This window comes from Malaclemys terrapin, chromosome 3, assembly GCF_027887155.1.
Source record: "Malaclemys terrapin pileata isolate rMalTer1 chromosome 3, rMalTer1.hap1, whole genome shotgun sequence".
Taxonomy (NCBI): Eukaryota; Metazoa; Chordata; order Testudines; family Emydidae; genus Malaclemys; species Malaclemys terrapin.
In genome coordinates this window covers 46284496-46303958 of record NC_071507.1, presented here as the reverse complement: position 1 = coordinate 46303958, position 19463 = coordinate 46284496, and the positions used below count along the sequence as shown (strand labels likewise).

The window sequence follows — 19463 nt, the reverse complement described above, 5'->3', positions numbered from 1 at the left end:
AAACAACTTTCATAAACTTGAAAAGATTTAGAAAAGCAGCATGATTAGTACTGATAGAAACTATTAATTTTTAATTCCAGCATTATGTCTGTCCTCTTTTATGGAGCATAGTCTCATAAATCTAAAGTAGACATTGATAAGTAAATCAATTCATTCCAAAGTAAATATGTGGGGAAGATCTTCAGAGTCCATTGGGAAGAGTATCTTGCAACATCAGAAATGCTAAGTAGAGCAAACCAACCTAAAGCATGGTAAGAGGATGATGATGGATGTCTTTAGGACATACTTTAAGGATGTCACCAACACGACTTCTGCGTCAAGTGATAAAATGGATACCACCTGAGAAGAGAAAAAGAGGGTGACCTAGAGAAACATTATGCAGAACAGTAGAGAAAGAAGCCAAATCCATCAACATGACACTAAGAAGCCTGAACAGACCAACACAAGACTGAAATAAATGGAGGAAAGTAATAGATGCCCTATGAACCTGTGGGTGTGGAAAGATGAAGAAAGAAGAACTTGAGATGCCTAGGACCCGATTTTTTAGAGTACTTGGCATTATATAGCACTTTCTACATTCAAAGCACAGCTCCGATTGACTTCGGTTGCAGCTGTGAGTGCTTATGCAAGTTAGACCCAAGCATCTCAAGCTGAGCACCCAGAAACGAGGAATACACAAATAGTGACTACCTGTGAAAATAATCCAGTTCTCCAGGGCAGCAGTCAACTGCCTTCACCAAGAGACAGTTCTTTCTCTTCCTGCAATCTCATGCATCATTCACTACATATCTTCATCTGCAACAAATGAGGCAGGGTCCTAAAGACAACAGTTGCCTTCACTACACAACCCTGATTCATCCCCCTGTGTAGGTCTGCCCTGTACACTGAATGCGCCTGGAGTCCTGTGGCAAAAAAAGTGTGTGAAAATGCCATTAAAGACTATATCATAGTGCATACACACAAGAAGGTTGAGTTAAGGTTGTACAGGTATTTCCCAACTTTTGATGGCTGGCTTTGCTTATGCAGTATTTTTAACATAGTTTTTGTGTGTAATTTCCTAGGTTTTTAAAAAAGCAAACTGAAAAACAAACAAATTCCATCACGTAGCATCATGTTGACACCAGCACAGTACAGCAGCAGAACTGGAACCTTTGGCTGAAACCTGTGCCATTGAGTCAGCAGAGTAACTGACAGCAGTAGTAGGTTAGCCTAGCACTAAAGGGGGGAAGAGACACACACTTTACCAGCGGGTTTCACAGATATTTACTGACCGCAGAGGAAAGGTGAGACTCAGGAATCTTCAGGGAGTGTGTTCTATTGGTCACAACCCTTCCGTCTCCTCTCCTCCAACCTGTCTCTGTCCCAGTCCTGTATCTTCCCCACCCATGGCTACTCATCCCAGACCCATTTTTCTTGCCATCCACTCCCAGTCTCCACTCCTGAGACATCTCATCCTAGTCCCAGTCTCCTTACCCAGCCAGTTTCCCCACTTAATTCCCCATCTGAGTCCCACTCTCTTCCTCTCCCAGTCCCTTTCCTGCCTTGAATCCCTGTCTCCAGTCTCCTTCCCAGCCAGTCTCAGTTCCACCTCTTGGCTCCCTGTCCAATCCGTCTCTCCAGCTTGAGTTGCCACCTTCTCTCCATCTCCTCCTCCCCTTATAAACACTGGCTCTCAGTCCCAGGCTCCCTCCACAAGCTCCTCTTCCAATCTCAGTCTCCTCCACTCTTCGTCGCAGTCTCTCTCATCCCTGTATCCTTGTCTCACTCTCTTTGCCCAGCCACTCACAGTTCTTTACCCGCACCCTGGCATCTCATTAGATCTTCCCCTCCCCTCAATTCCTCCCACCACTGGTTCCCAACCCCAGCCTCCCTTTTCAGCCAGTCCCAGTCTTCCATCTCCCTCCAGCTACTTGTCTGATCTCAGTGTTCACCAGCAAATTAGTTCTCAGTCACGCCACACCCTTGTTCCCTCACCCCACCCCAGTTATTTGCCTAAATTCCTTCCTGCCTTCTGGCTCTCAGTCCCTATCTCCTTGCCCTGCCAATCATAACATTCCTTCCTGCCATCCTCCACCCCCTGCTCTCAGGCCCAGCCAGTGCCAGTTTATTCCCCTAGCTCCCAGCCCAAGTCTCTGTACCCAGCCAGTCCCAGGCTCTCCCCGAGTCTTCTTGTGCAGCCAGCCACAATTTCTTTCCCCACTTCCAGTCCCAGTCTCATCAGGCTCCGTGACCAAATTACTCCTTTCATTCTCCCGGGTTGTATGTAGGAGCTGAGGGGGGATGGAGCATGCTCGGTTGCTCTGTTGTGGTGGTGCATGCACAGTCCGGTTACATGTAAGAATTGTGAGGGGATGAAACATGCTCAGTTGTTACGTGGAGCCTGTGCATATGCAGTCTGGTCAGCACTAGGAGCTGCGGGAGGCTCAAGCATGCTCACAGGGGATGCAATCTTTGGAGTATGAGCATGTGCAAACTGAGATTTTTTTTCAAAGGCTTATAACGTGGCCAGAATTGGGTGGATTTTTATTGGAACAGCAAAAGGCCACTCCCTGCCAACTTTCAATTCCATACTCCAAAAGCATGGGAGCACTAGATCTTCTTAAATAAAAGGCAGGCAGAATTTTTCTAACATTTCAAAACAACTTATTGTTTAAACTTTCCAAAAGCATTCAGCCTGAGGCAGACACCCAGCATGGAAAATTTCAGCCTAAATGGTTAACGTTTGTCAAAGTTATAACCAACTAAAAACAGGATGTTGTAAGAGGAAGCATTGGGCAATCTAAACTAGGGGTGGTGCTATCAGCCCCACCTATAATGATCAAGGCCATGGCAAATTGGACTCAAATTCTGTAGCAAGTTCCCCTGAAACCTGTGACAATCCAGCACAGAAAACTGGAAATTTGGTGACTGACAGCTACATTTAAATTTAAAAATGGAAATCTTATTGAATAAAATATGAAAATGAATACTACAGTCAATATGTTGGCCCCTGTGTTCATTAATTTAAAAAATGAATTCTGTTTATTTTATTCAGTCCCCACATTTTCAATTTGTACTTAAAGCATTGATTTTTTTATTGACAGCCCATACTCCATTGTAGAGTTCGTTGGGGGAAACTTTAAAGTGTTAGTTGCTGGCTAAGGAGCAGCGGGGATGTTTGCCACCCAAAAAGATGTGAGAGGTTGTTTGAGATTGTGGGCTAGAAATATTAACTAGCTATTTCGGCTAAAGTGAGCTGAAGTTTAAATTATTACATTAAAATTGTCGTCTTTAGGTGGTTTTCTCACACCTTTCAGAACTATTGTTTCATGCTCTCTACAGATTCAGCTAGATTAATTGGTTTCCATTTGGTTAACTTGTAAAAGGCTTTCTTTACAACCATAAGGACTAGAACCCTAATAGTTTAAAAATGTAAATTTATATTCCAGACCATATTTGTGAGAGGAGTAGAACTGCAAAATAGGTGGGGTTCTGAACATGAGTTGATCGATAAAAGTTCAAGGGCAAGAATATGTGGGTGGATCAGCACTGGTGGGCTTCAGGAAGGGAGTGGCTTTTAAGGAGGAACTTGAAAGAGAAGAGTGGAGGGCACATGGAGCATACAAGTAGAAGTATGCTGCAAGTGACGTCCAAGTGAAGGGGATGGTATGAGCTTGCACCTCAGTGCATGATAAGGAGACATGGATGCTGTAACTAGAGGAGGACTGAGCATATGGAGTTGGCTGAGGATTAACAGGAGATGTAGGCAGGAGTTGGGGACAAAGTGGAGTCATGTGGAGCCTTGAAGAGGGGACTTGGAGAAGAAGTTAGTAATAGAGTTGGGGGGGGTGATATGGTTAGAATGCCAGAGCACCCCACTCATGTACTTATTCACTACACCAATACTAACTTGGACTGTAAATACATTCTATGGGTGGCATACACGAGCCCACTTAGCCACTGATGTTTTAAAAACTCCCGCACCCCAATCTGGGTCTATGCTGATTATGTGCTATGTATGTATCCTGTGAACTTTGTAACCGATACTTGTAATCCCTCATAACATAAGCCTGACCCCAGAGGTATAGTACCTTCCCTCTTAGCTTGTGTAAATTTGATCTTAAACATTAGCTTTAATAAAAATTTTATACCCTGCAGGTGGGCTTTTCTAAAGCACTAAGTGATATAAGAGCACAAGTTCTACCACAAATCAGTGAGAATGGTCCTCCTATGTTACTTATAATGGGATGGTTGTTAGACGCCTAGATGATTTTGAAAACCCCATTATTAATGCTTTAGAAAATCCGACTCTGCACCTTTTATGCTAATTTAGGCCAAAATTTCCAAACCTGGGTGCTTGAAGGTATACTCCTAAATCCTTATGTAGATGCCCAGCGATAAAGGGCTTGATTTAATACTCAGGACCAAATTCATGTAAATTATTGTAGCTTATGCACCAGCATGGTGGAAGGGTGGAGTTAGAGCAGGAAAAGCTACTATTAGGAGGGTATAAGAAAGGGTAAGATAAAACAAGCTCTGTCCAGCTTTGTTACATACCCTCCTGTTGGATGCATTTAAGAATATAAGAACAACTATATTGGGTCAGACCAATGGTCCATCTAGCCCAGTATCCTGTCTTCTGGCAGTGGCCACTGCCAGGTGCTTCAGAGGGAATGAACAGAACAAGCCATCATTAAGTGATCCATCCCCTGTCGCCCATTCCCAGCTTCTGGCAAACAGAGGCTAGGGACACTTCAGAGCATGGTTTTACATCCCTGCCTATCCTGGTTAATAGCCGTTGATGGACCTATCCTCCAGTTATCCAGTTCTTTTTTGAACCCAGTTATAGTCTTGGCCTTCACAACATCTGGCAAAGAGTTCCACAAGTTGACTGTGTGTTGTGTGAAGAAATACTTCCTTTTCTTTGTTTTAAACCTATAATTTATTCATAGCCCTCGCCCTTCCCTCCACTGTACAAAATTATACCAAATTATGATGGTGAAATGTACACTACTTTATACATCACATCTGAATTTGGCTCTAAGACTTTCTGAGCAAAGATGGTAGCAATGGCCACATTGCCCTGTCTATTTACCTGTCAAGGGAGACTGGTAAAGAGGAAAACTGATAGGTTCCCTTTCTGTAGTTTTCCCCCATTGGTGGGACAAAGCTTGCCCCATACAAAATGATCACGGTCTATGGTCCCCAGTACCTGGTGATCCCCTCAGAGGCCCTGTGCCCTGCACCAATCTTATCCTCCTTTCCAGCTCCCTGGCAGTGCTGCTCAAATGGAACCCTCCCTTATGATTCAAACCCCCTAGAACCTTGCCAAGGGAGATTCCATAGGATGGATGGCTCTGTGGAAAAGGTAGCATCATGATGAATTATCTTATTTTAAGATTCCTTGCTGATGTCTGATGGAATGTTAAAAAACAATGCATGGATCCCTAACCCACCGGAGTTCATCAGATGTGGGGGGAGGTCGCCTGGTGCCACCAAAGAGAATAGGGTATTGTACTTGTCGGAGGAATGATATGGCTCCTTGACATTGTATTGAAGAAACCTGAGGGATGTTGGGGGATGTAAAGTGAAAACAGAGAAAAGGTGAGAAATAATTTTCCTTATAGTATACTGAAAATAGAAATAATCTGGACAATTACCATAGCTGATTAATAACCATCTGCATTTTGATGATTACCCCCAAAGAAGTGAAAAATGTCCATATTACCTGTTCATCAGCTCTCAAATGCTACAGTAGCTCTTCTAATATGGCAGTTATTTTTCAAAATCATACCCTGAATCTAAGGCAGTGGGGTAAGTTGGGTTATCTTAAAATAGAGTAGAAAGTGCTGGATCATCAGATCAATAGATTCAAAGATGAGTAGGTTGTGTGGCTTTATGCAGTTTAAACATTTGTGCAGGGAGTCTGCCCACACAGAGTATTATTGACAGCTACAGATCAATGCTAATTTTTGATCATTTTCAACCTACAAAAACCTCTTGACCCTGTTATCACCTTTGGGGCACTTCAAGTAGTCAAAAGCAATCACAGTAGACAGGGTAAAATTGTCAGAATTCTTAAGACTCTGAGTAGTCTTGACCACCCCCCCAGGAACAGGCTACTCAGGAGAGGTTAGTCAGGAAGACATGCACATTGCGTTCTGGATGCCACTGCCTTTCAGCTGCCTGAAAGACTGTGCTAATTTGTTTCTGGACTTTAAGTGACTTCAGTGCTCATGAATTAAAAAATAAACAAACAAAAGAGGCAATCTGAAGTGAGTCTAAATGCATAAATTATTCATGCTTCATATTCTCCCATTTTATATTTTGAAAGTATGTTAAAACAAGGTTTTATTTTAAATAATTTTTCTTTGATCATAGTTTACAGTCAGAGCAGTGAAATTAGCTGGACAAAGTATTTATCGTTATCTGTTTATACTGCAACTCAAAATGTGCTAGACAGTTTAGAGCAGTGGTTCTCAATCACCCCTGAGAGTACGCAGAGTTCTTCCAGGGGGTACATCAGCTCATGTAGATATTTCCGTAATTTTACAACAGGCTACATAAAAAGCACTAGTGAAGTCAGTACAAACTAAAATTTCATATAGACAATGACTTATTTATACTGCTTTAAATACGATATACTGAAATGTAAGTACAGTATTTATATATTCCAATTGATTTCTTTTACAATTATAGTGTAAAAATGAGAAAGTCAGCAATTTGTCAGTAACAGTGTGCTGTGACATTTTTGTATTTTTATGTCTTATTTTGTAAGCAAGTAGTTTTTAAGTGAGGTGAAACCTGCGGGTATGCAAGAGAAATTAGATGCCTGAAAAGGGTCTGTAAAGGTTAAGAACCACTGCTTTTCAGAACATACAAAAGGATGTGGTCTCTATGTGGAGTAGATGTCAAAGTTGTGCAAGGATGTGGCTACAGAGACCAGAGGTCATCCTCCATTTTCGAAGGTGTGGTTCTGGACTGCAGAGGACAGAACAGACTGTGGTTGGCTGCATCTTACAGCAAGAGTTGGTCAGAAATTTTCTGACAAAACCGTTTAGTTGGAAAATGCCAGCAAGCCAAACCTACATTTTTCACAAAAGTGAGTTGGGTTTGATTAACTTTCTCCAAACCACTTCTGAAACCTGCCTGGTTCCCTGGCAGCTCTCTGCCATGCGGTCTGCCCAGAGACTGGGGGCCACAGGCTTTGAGGGTCTGCAGCTCCAGGGTAGTCAGCATGGCAGGGTTTTCAGGCTCACTGCCTTGGAGCCAGACGCCAGGAAGTCCTGGGAGACCCAGCTCCAGCCAGGGCTCTGAGGATATGTCTATACTGCTGCTGAGAGATGTGATTCCCATTGTGGGTAGACAGACTCACAGTAGCTCAGCTTGAGCTAGCATGCTAAAAAGATCAGTGTTGATATTGCTGCCCAAGTCCAAGCCTGCCCAATCCCATGGTCCGAGCTCGTGCGGCTAGCCCAAGCCACCGCCAGTGCTGCAACACCCACGTTGCTATTTTTAGTGCGCTAACTCGAGCTGAACTAGTGCAAGTCTCTCTGCCTGTGCTGAGACTCACCTCCCAGCTGCAGTGCAGGCATGCGCTCAGAGTCAAGGTTCCAGGAGCCTGGAAATTCTGGGGGCTTACAAAGTCCCAGCTTCTGGCAGTCAAGTAACTTTACTCACATGAGTAGCCCCCAATAAGTCTAACAGAAGCACTACTGATGTGAATACTGTTAATTAAACACCTAAGTGTTTGCAGGATTAAGCTAACGTAATGACCTAGTGACTGAGAATAATAAACAATAAACAGCAAGGATGAGAAGGACAGTGGTTACATCCATCAGATCTCACGGTTACTCAGTTATGATCTGCAAACATCTTGATGTTTGTTAGTTTTTAATGGTGAATGAATTCACTCCTTGTAGGCAATATGGAAGCAGTGGATATTTGAATGTGGAGAGTGGGTGGCTTTGCAAATAAGGATTTGGGGGGTGTTCCATGCAATGGCCTTGATCCTGTAATCTGATCCACGGGTGTTGACTTCTGATCTGCACGGGTGGACTCTTACCATGATACAGAGTTCCACTTAAGCTTATTTAGTTCTCAATGGGCAGAAGAGGTCCACCTGTGTGGATCAGATTGCAAAGTCAAGACCATGGGGGTTGCATGGAGCTAGACCCAGAGTTGGAAGGAATGATGAGAATGCTGTTCCTGGTTTTAAGAAATATCCCATTCTGTACTTAAATATTCCCAAGGATTATAGTGATACACTTTGTGAGATGTAGCGTGATTGGCCATTACTAGAGAATACCATAATATCTGTGAACTAAACATCACATGAAAGAAAGTTAAATACTATTAAATTAAAGACATAATAATTAAAACATTATTCCACCCTCTTTCCAATGTTATGAAGATCAACTTTTGATCTAAGTCATTCACAGAGGGTGATGTGGGGGATTAGCTTTAGCAGCATATTCTAGGAGAACTTCTCCCAAGCATGTTTTTTAAAAAATAATACCTGTAAACATTTTGCACTTCAAGAATTGTCTATAGGAGCCAGGGATAAAAGTCATCCCTGGCCAGAATGGTTTTTCAGTCTCCAGAGGACAGGATGAACCACACGCAGGGAAATCCCTCCATCTCTGTTTCAGTTCAAACACTGGTGAGGACCATAAATAATTAAACATTAGGAGTTAGTGGGAAAGCTATAGAGGATTATTGGAACAATGCCATTTTTCTTTTTATTTAAGAAAATTCTTTATTTTGTAGCATTGTTGCTACTAGAACTCCTAACTAGATTGTATGGTTGACAAGAAGCAGAACCATTGATTTTTGTCTGATGCTTATATTCCTGTATTTGAACCTTCCACAAGCCTTTGTGTAACAACTCAGAAGCGATAATTTAATGTCATGTGGTCCCTCCTCTCCCCACCCCCCGAACCATGGGATGTAAATTTTAGGCTTTTAAAAGTTCTGTTTTTAAAGGCCATTAGATAACTGTCCTCATAAAAACTATTAATACAGACCCCACAGCCAATTGTAAAGCTAATTTTAATCATGTTTTGTGCCAACATAATTTCTGATGCCAGATTTTTATGCCAAGCATGAACTTCAATTTGAGCTCTGTACTTTAACCTGCAGTTCATAATTTTGCATTCAGCTGTATAGGGGTTTGGCTGTGGCAGTTTGAATGCTTCCACTTTCAAGGATCTAAGCCATAAATGTTTATTAAAAGAATCTATAATGAAATCAGTTTTGTTATTTTTTTAATGGCTGCCTTGAGTACGTTGGATGACTGAATGCAGGTTGTTAATCATTAAGTACTCATGTTACAAAAAGTGTTTGATAGTATTGCCATCTAGGGGCTGAACTAAATTCTCTATACTGAAATAAACTGTAATTGAACAGGTGCTGCTATTGACAATATACATATGTTTTTGCTTTATAGCCCACATGCTTTCCATGTTTCTTATGACAAAAGATATCTCTAAATGTCCCACAGCAGCCAACGCTTTTTTATATATAATCTGTTCGAGGTGATTGCTATTTGCATTTGAGCTTATGCTTTTTTGGCAGTGATGACTGGGAATTCCTAACAAAGAATTATATTTTTTGCATTATTAATCTTGTCAGTGTTTGCCCGGTTTAACGGGAAAAGGAATAATTTATCAGAAAAGTATGTTTATCATCTGTATTTGTGTCATCTTCAGATTTAATATTTATAATGGTCATTCGGATGTGGTGCTGTATTTATCTAAAGCACTAACTTGTTGCGGGGAAATAACTATTTAAATATTTATGATCTAACTTTTAATATTTAAAAAAGAAATTAATATTTCTGTAAAATTTGTATCAGTCTGGTAGCTTAACAAATGTTTAAATATTAAACAATTTCTAGTGTTAACATTTAACAACTTAATATGACTTACTGAAGCAAGGAAATTGACTTTAGCAGGTTTTGCTACATAAAGGAAACTAAATTATCTGTCGTTTTCCTGACATCTATGTCATCAATGCAAAAGCAGAATTAAATATATTAGTGGCCAATGGAGAAACTCATCCTGGTCCCCAGTGAGATTTATAGCAAATTTTGTTAGTCCTCCTGCTTATTTCCAGCCATCTTCTCTTCAAAGTGGGTTGTTCAAATTGTTATCTATATTTCTGAACGCTACACAGACCATCGTTTTAAGGAAATGCAGAGACCCAGGTATATCTTATCTTGTGAACTTGTTGTTTGGGTAACATCTTAACCATGTGAATTATGGGAGACATTTTACTCCATTTCTAATGGTGATTTAACCTTTAGGATTGTTATGTTTTCAATATGGGAACCAAATTGTACTCTCAGTGATGCTGGTGTACCTCCAGATTACATTGCTTTAATTTGCCAGAACATTATCTGATACCAATCAGTATGGTATTCACATGATTCCTGAATGCACTATGGAAGGTGTGTGATTAGGGTGACCAGATGTCCCGGTTTTATAGGGACAGTCCCAATATTTGGGGCTTTGTCTTATATACGTGCCTATTACCCCTTACCCCCTGTCCCGATTTTTCATACTTGCTGTCTGGTCACCCTATGTGTGATGTACAAAGAGCCACTGTGACTAGCATAATACAGATCCTAGTGTTTTAATCCTTCAAAGTGCTGACCACTCTGGTCCTGACCCAGCACAGCATTTGAGCGCATGCTTAACTTTAAGTATGTATGGAACTACTCACATGCTTAAAGTTGAGCATGTGCATAAGTGCTTTGCTAGATAAGGTTCAGAGTGTTCTGCACCTTGCTGAATTGAGCTTACTTAGAAGATCTGCTCCCTACAAACCATAAGAGTTTCTATTCAAGGCTTAGCTGCAGTAAGGCACATTCAGTGAGCCCAGCTGCCAGATGTGGTACTCTGTGAAATGATTGTGATATCTCTGGAGTCAGAGCACCAGTTGTCCAGTCCAATGCTGGTTTAAACCACAAACACTGATTATTGCCATTTAAACTAAATGAGAAAATGTTCTGTATTCCTGCTGCAGGGAACAAAGCATCAGGCTCACTTGTTTGGACTGAAACCTTTTACCACGTATCACATTAACATTGTGGCTGTAAACAACGCTGGCCAAGTTTCGAGTCCCTGGACTTCTGTGACCACGCTAGAAGCTTCACCTAGCGGTCTGAGCAACTTCACTGTAGAGAAGAAAGAGAATGGCAGGGCATTGTTAATTAAATGGTCAGAGCCTTCCAAACCCAATGGAGTAATTAAGGTAATCTTGATCCTGAAACCTCATTCATCACAGTTAAAAGGAAAATGCCAAATATCATGTTTGAAAACTTTTGCTAAAATTCACTAGACTTAAAAAGGAGTTCTTTGAAGACACACACACACACACACACACAACTGCACAAGCATGATGTGATGAAGAGATTGAGCAATGCTTACTTTCTAGGTATATGCAAATTTAGATATTTATTACTACTTATATGCTTTCTTGCAACTATGAGTATCTAGAACACTGAAGAAATCCTGCCCTTCAAAGTCACAGGAAAGAATATTTTAAAGGCTATATTTTCAGGCCTAATGAGTTTAATATTGTTCTTCATTATATAGAACAGTGTCTATTAAAGGGGTATTTTCAGCTTAATTTAATTTTATGCCCCACATTAGGTTTTGTTCCAACAAAGTTCAATAGAAATGTTGCTATGAAGTTTGGGGGTTTCTTTTAAACAGTTTTGTTGGGGTGTAAATATTAACCTGCAAGGTTTGTAATCTTTATGTTGTGGTATTAGAGCCCTGAAATGAAATTGACTAAAAAGTAAATATAATCAAAAGTGAAACTGACTAGTATATTTTCACTGCTCAAGATGAGTGAAATGCAAAAAGCAAACAAATCAGTATTAATTGTGAAAAGTAGATTAAAATATTCTTTCAGCATTAACAAGCTAAGATGTTGTTAATAAGGAGTTAAGGAAATTAGTTTCTGGGTCACAAATTAATAATCTTTATAAAGTTATGAAGATAAACATTGTATCTAAATAAGTATCTCGCCTAGAATTCATTTGCAAATTCTCCAACTGATGATTTCCCTTTCTTTTTTCTCTCAGACGTACAATATTTTAAATGACGATAATCTGGAATATAGTGGTTTATCTCGTCAGTTCCTGTTTAGACGCTTGGAGCCTTTCACACTGTACACTCTAGTACTTGAGGCTTGCACTGTGGCAGGTTGCACTCGCTCTTCACCACAGCCAGTCCAAACAGATGAAGCACCCCCTGCGTCTCAGCTGGCACCTGTAATCCAGTCAGTTAATGCTACCAACATTGAACTGAGCTGGTCTGAACCAATTAATCCAAATGGAAAAATAATTCACTACGAAGTTATTCACAGATGCACAAAAGAAAATGCTTCAGGGAACAGAGCAACAACAGTAGAGGAGAAAATTGTTTTCACAGAATATAACACTGAAAATAATACATTTAAATATAATGATAAAGATTTACAGCCATGGACAAGGTATGAATATAAAATACGTGCATGGAATTCGGTGGGCTATACTGATAGCTCTTGGTCAGTGGCGAAGACTAGTCAAGCTGCCCCTAAAGGTCTTGCTACACCTAGGTTAACCTATGTATCCGCTAACCCCCATAAAGTGCTCATTTCATGGCTCTCCCCAGAAGAACCAAATGGTGTTCTTCAATCATATAGGCTACAAAAAAATGAGGTGTTCTATCCTTTCAGCTTTGATGCTACTACTTTCAACTATATGGATGAAGACTTGCAGCCTTATTCAGTGTACAGTTATGCAATAGTTGCTTGTACAGTGGGAGGCTGCTCTACCAGTGAACCAGCCAAAATCCAAACTCCAGAGGCAGCTCCAGCATTAGTGAACCCTCCATCTCTGCAGGCTATCAGTGCCACTCAGATTAATGCGTCTTGGTCACCACCCCAGATTCAAAATGGAGAAATCACGAAGTACATATTAAAATTAAGTGATGAAGAGTATTATGTTGGGAGAGGTTTATCAAGACTGATTTCAAACCTACAGCCTTGCACACAGTATGATTTCACGCTGGCTGCCTGTACTAATGGAGGCTGCACATCTAGCATATCCCAATCTGTTTTGACAATGGAGGCTCCACCACTAAATATGGAAGCCCCCAGGTTGCTAGTCACAGGATCAGAGTCAATAGAAATCACCTGGAAAACCCCAGTGAATCCTAATGGTAAAATCAGAAGTTATGAGCTGAGGAGGGATGGAGCTCTTATTTATTCGGGTCTGGAAACTCGGTACCTTGACTTCACACTAACACCAGGCGTGGAATACAGCTATGATGTAATTGCAAATAATAGTCAAGGAAGCACCACTAGCCCACCAGCTAAAATTAGAACCCACCCTTCTGCTCCATCTGGAATGTTACCTCCTCGACTGCAAGCATGGGCCCCAAAGGAGATTTTGGTGGCCTGGAATCCTCCTGCAAAAGTCAGTGGTGATATAAAAAATTATACGATCTCTATTCGTGAGCCTGCTGAAATGGGGAAGAAAACTGTTTACTTTGACACCTCTCACATTTCTTTTGTTAGACAGTCCTACGTTGCAACAGACCTAAAACCCTACCATAGGTAAGTTCTGAATACTTAGTTTTGTTGAATGAATATCACAGGATAATTCAAAAAGTTTGAGACTGGGGTAGTATTTAAACCTTTCCTAAAGACTGAAAAATGAGGTTTGAGGAGCGAGGTCTCACATTTTCTTCAGTCTAACAGATGGTTAGATCCCTAAAGTTCTCATTCCCACAAAGTCCACACTAAGACAAGATAAATAAAAATCAACTGTCTACCTTTTCAGTAAAGTATGCAAGGTCAATCTAGGGTACAAGCAATGCAAGGGACAGCTCGGGGCTCCTTTGCAGACTCAAGCTCACAGCTTGCCCAAACCCCACACTTTTGCAAGTCAGTTGTATTCAAGAAGTTTTTCCTTGTTTTATAAACCGAATTAAAACATAAAACAAAGATCTGTGGGGCAGCTCATCTCTGGTGTATCTGCACTAAGGACAGTTGAGTTATACCAGGGATAAATTTTTGTGTGTGTTTAAAGCACAGACTTGCTGTTTAGATTTTAGTGCAAACTATATTTAAAATAGTGTACCAGATTTAAGTGAGAACAAACTTGCTTGTTTTTGCAAAAGTATCTTTTTTTCAAATTCTTGATTATTTAATCACCACCTCTTATCTATTTGTGTAGCAGTTCGTTTTTATTCCTTAAATTGTCGACAACTCTTTCTACAAGGTACCTGTAAATAATTTAAATCCTGAGAGAGACTAATAATATGGTATAGCTAATGTTTTGTAAAATCAAGGCAATAGTCCAAAAAGACAAAGAATAATAGCTCTTCAAGTACTTTCAATTCAGCTATTATTGTAATTTATTGATGTTGACCATTTGATCTCCCTGTGATATTATCTCTGATACGTAAAGAAGGAAATGGAGGCCTCATCGGTGTATAATTTCTTGGAAACTTTGGAGTCTGGTTTATGTGCTTTAGCTTGAGCCATTCCCTGGGAACTCTGCTGGGCCATGTTAGAGCAGCAAAGGGCCACTGACTTTATGCTAATAAATCCACTTTGTGATACCGAATACCTCAAACCTGGCCTTCTGTACCCAAAGAAAGACCTTTCTGGCCAACATTAACCCAGTTACATGCTGGTTTATCAATCATCAAGATGCCTCAATCCCAGCCAGCAAAATTTTAACTCACTCAATCAATTATTTTTGTCTTGGACCTGGTCTCTTGCCATTTGGAATGGTGCATCTGTGTGTGTCTCTATTTGATTAATGTTTTCCTTCCTTCCTTTTTTTTTTTTTTAATGTTATCTGTTTGTGTCTTTAATACTCTCTCCAGCTGATCATTTACAGAATAACTGTCAGTCAGCCTTGGAAAGCTGTCCCCCTCAATGCCACTGACCTCAGAGCACATGCTCCGTGAAACTTGTCACTACCAGGCCTCACTCTCCAAACTTGGACATAGGGGAAGTAGGATATAAATTCTGTCTGGAGTTAGGCAGATCAGGTGGAAGTTTGCTGTGCTCTGTGGCCAATGGAGACATTTTTATCTCTTGAGTCTGGATGACAACGGGTGGGTCACAATGTCCATATAATTTCTCTGGCAAACACTTGTGGAAGATGTTTTCTGTTTAATACAAAGAAATGGCAGACTGAGAGAAATTAAAAGCAGACATTTCACTTTAAATGGAAACATAAACACTACTGGATCCCATTTCCATTAATAATGACCCTGTCCAACAGCCCTTCCTCATCTGTGTGGTCCCATTTATTTTACTCACCCAAATGAGGACAGCCACATGAGGGTTACAAGATCAGACCCACAAGAGGAAATTACATCATCCCTTCACCACACTAATGTGAATTGCTTTCTTCCTCAAAAATATGGACAAAAATAATTAAGGAAAACTCCTCTCTTTCTAAACTACCTTAATTGATTCTAATCCTATGTGTAGTGCATATGTACAGTTGTAATGCCCTTATTGACTGATTTCTGATTTGTGTTTCCAAAGATATGAAGTACAAGTTCAAGCATGCACATTGCAGGGATGCGCTACTAGTGAATGGGCATCCATACAGACTCTGGAAGCACCCCCTGAAATGCAGCCTTCCCCTCTCATAGAGATGCAGACAAGCACTGATGGATTCCAGTCAGTCGCATCTATTCTGTGGACTGGTCCACAGCAGCCAAATGGGAAGATTTTATATTATGAGCTTTACCGAAGACAAGCAACTCATACCCACATAAATTTAGACCTGGTGCTTGTTTACAATGGGACTTTAACATCCTTCAAAGATGCCAAGTTGCTGCCTTATACAGAATATGAATATCAGGTATGAAATGAAGTAAGTTAGCTACAAGGTGTACAGATATCATTAAGATTTCTGTACACCTCAATAACAAGAGATGCTTGTTCATTATAATTATAAAATAAAATGTTTCAATTTTAATTGTAATAGTATTGTTGTACTTAAACAATTATTGCACATTTATTTAAAATAGATCAGACCTTGAAGATAACATTCCATGAGGAATAAATTCATTCAATGCTCTTTTTTCATTTCTTAATCAAAATCATAATTCCAATTTGTGTGCATTTGTGTCCCTTGCACATCAGAGCTTTCCGCCGCTTTCATGGTACCAACTTATTTTGAAGTGCCAGTTGCTAAAAGGTAACTTGGTCTTGTTAGTAGCTTTATTTCAAATGTGCAAATATTTTTATTTTTACTGTTACTTTAGATTACCTTTTATGGAAGCAGGATGGACTGGTTTTGTTGGTGGATTATTTTATTTTAGGTGGTAGGATTACAAATATTTGTCTCACAGTAAATTTAAAAGTTAATTCACTGTTGATGGATTATTTTTATTTTGTATGTTCATATTCATTTTGTACTTGTTACTTTTCTTTTGGGGTTAAAGGTGTAGCTACGGGACCAATTCTGCTACTTTTGCTGAGTTTGAATAGTATTTTACCTCAGTATGCAAATAGTCCCATTGAAATCAATGTGATTGTTTGCAGAGTAAGGTACCACTCAGTGAGTGTAAGTAAGGGTTGCAGAAATGGGCCTTCTAAAGTAATCCTCTTTGATTGCAAAAGTCCCATGACCCTGAGGCAAGTGAGTTTCTTTGGCCCGTAGTTGTTTTCCATTAATGTCAAAGTCACATATCCCTGCATATTGTTCCTTTATCACACAGGATTACTAGTAATCTGTGGCCATATTTGATTTCACATCTATGCGTTTAACTTCCATTGGTCCCCTAGCAATGTATCATTTTCTGAAACTCAGTTCATGTTTTCAAATGAATCTGGTGAGTTTACAACCTCACCAAAAACTAGCCCTGGATGCATCCGAAGAAGTGAGGTTTTTACTCACGAAAGCTTATGCCCAAATAAATCTGTTAGTCTTTAAGGTGCCACCAGACTCCTTGTTGTTTTTGTAGATACAGACTAACACGGCTACCCCATGATACTTAGCCCTGGATGTGTTAGCAGTAAATGTAAATATGAGTAGTTTCATAGCAAAGTGATCACGTTTTCACAGACATGAACCAGTATTCTCCTGTGCCCCATAACAGGACACCAGTGGGTCCTCATTTTTGGTTAAGTGCTGCATAATATATTGTGAGTTTTGTGATCTTCAGTACACCTTGAGTCTCTCCCTCTTTTTTGCTTGTGTAAATTGAGTTTTTGAACTTCAAGAATTGTTTTGATTTGAGATGAAAGCTGATGTATTCACAGGGCCGCGCTGTTGAGATTTTCCCTCCACCCCACCCTGTTCATCTCTGTGGACATCTGTTTCACATATCAGAGCCTTTTGCAGCTCTGTTCAACTGCTAGTGCAGTGTTCTTCTTGCTGGTTTGGGCCTATACAGAGTTATTTCTAAGGAACTACATTGTTAATATGAGCAACACAATCTTTCAAGACTGCCCCTGACTATGCTTTGGGGCCTGGAGGAAGGAATACAATGGCTCTCCTTGTCCTCCTCCAGTGGCTTCACAATGGTCAGGGACAGGACCCAAAAGGAACAATGGCAAGGATGACAGAAATGGGTTTGGAATGATAGCAGAGAAATGGATTCACTGCAGTGTGTTTAGAAAGATCTTTATTACCAATATGGTGATCTAGATAATCTTTTCTTTTTCCTCTGGTGTTGTTGAGATCAGTGAAAGAGATATTAGATAGCCCCAGGTTGAGAAATGTAATGACTTTCATTGGTTTTGTTCTGAGGAAAAGGACTGGTATCTCTGAGCAGAGTGTTTCCAGTCACGAATGATGGGGCTCCAATTATTGGATTTCCTACTGTTGCTAATAATATAACTCCTTCCTTAAACTTCAGTGAACTGAACAGCACTAGGGACGCTGCGAGGGTTCTTTCCAAAATAGAACACACCACTTAGAGGCTGGAAATTTTTCTCGCTTAAAATACTTGAGGGAATATTTTCCTTCAATTAAACCTTTTTTGACCAAAACTGTTAAACCTTTACTGGCAACTGCGTGTGTGTCAGGGATGAAGTCTATGCATTTGTGTGTCAAGTATTGGTATTTGTATTCAGGTTTGCCTTTTTCAGATGTTCTTTAATCCCTCAGGGACCCATATATGGGCCCACAGTAATGTGAAATCTGTTCTCCTCACGCTATATTAATTTCTTGATGATAAAATTGCTCTAAAGAATACCAGATCTCATCACTTAACGTGGCCCTGTATGTGCCCTAAGGCATTAAAAAAAATCCTCAAAAATGGAAACCCAAGGGCAAGTGTGTGTGTGGGGAGGTGGGAGAGGAGTTACAATAGAAAATAGTGGCGATTCTCCTCTAGCTGAAGAGGTGGAGTCCTGTATTTTCTGAGCTGAAAGTTCTAGGCTCTGTTCCTTATGCCACAGTTTAGCTTACGGCTATGTTGCCTCTGTTTGCCGCCACAGATTCATGAGCTGGATATCCCCTTTCTTTTTCAAATGACTACAGTTCCACCTTCGTTAATCCTCCCCGCCCCCCGTCCCCTCGCTGCACACCCCATGCTAATGCTGCCACTGTCTCTTTATGCTTCCAATACTTTACCAAAAATTCTTGAATGCACATTGTGTTCTTCCTTGCACCAGCCTTTAATTACTTGGTATCCCAATCAGAAGCTCAATCAGTATGGCTTTCAAGTTGTTTTTCATAGCACAGAGACTGTTTGAGTCAAGGGTTTTAATGATTTATTGATGATGTCTGACTCAGGTTGTCTGTATGTTCTAATTTTTCTGGACCGAAGTGCTGCACTTGAGGCAGGAAGAAACTCTATCTTTTATTTTGGTTCCACTCCGCAACTGGGCTGGGCTATCTGATAAGGCCCTGAATTGGTTTTGTTCCTTCTCGGCCAGCAGCAATATATTTTGTTCCAGTGAGAGATTTGTGTGTGTGTTCCTCTTCTGCTGATGTCACTTGTGCATCCCTCTGGGATCTCTTCGTAGCCCTTCCATTGTTGACAATTTATATGTTGCCTGTGAGACAAATTATTCATAAGTATAGGGCTTGGCTTTCACTATTATGCTGATGAAACCCAGATTTATATTTCACTTAAGCACAGTATTGATTCTGCTGTCTCTGCATTGGAGGCTTGTTTGCTGGACATAAAACTTTAAATGCAACTAAATTTCCTCCAGCTGAATGCAGATAAAATCAAACCTCTGTGACTGGGCCCTCTGCAGCACTTCTAGAAATGTTGTTAGTTACCAGGATTCAGTTTGATGGATATAACATTAACATCTAATCTGAGGTCAGAAATTTTGGCGGCATTCTTTTCTGCTGATGTTTTACTGGAAGCTCATATAATTGGGCCTGCCCATCAGCCCTGTGGTTAGTGTTTTATAAGGGCAGATCAGGGGAACTTTTCAGAAGTACCCGAGTGATTTAGGACCTGCATCCCTAATTCTTAGGTACTTAGGGGCCC

At 40.4% G+C, this 19463-nt stretch overlaps 1 protein-coding gene across 1 annotated transcript in view; it reads left to right on the top strand.

The window, feature by feature from the left end:
- USH2A (usherin) overlaps positions 1–19463 on the top strand; it is a 565863-nt gene that overhangs the window by 509352 nt on the left and 37048 nt on the right. The window contains exons 61-63 of the mRNA XM_054021626.1: positions 11008–11235; positions 12074–13590; positions 15544–15865. Coding sequence (XP_053877601.1) covers positions 11008–11235; positions 12074–13590; positions 15544–15865 — 2067 coding nt within the window. The remainder of the gene's footprint in view (positions 1–11007; positions 11236–12073; positions 13591–15543; positions 15866–19463) is intronic.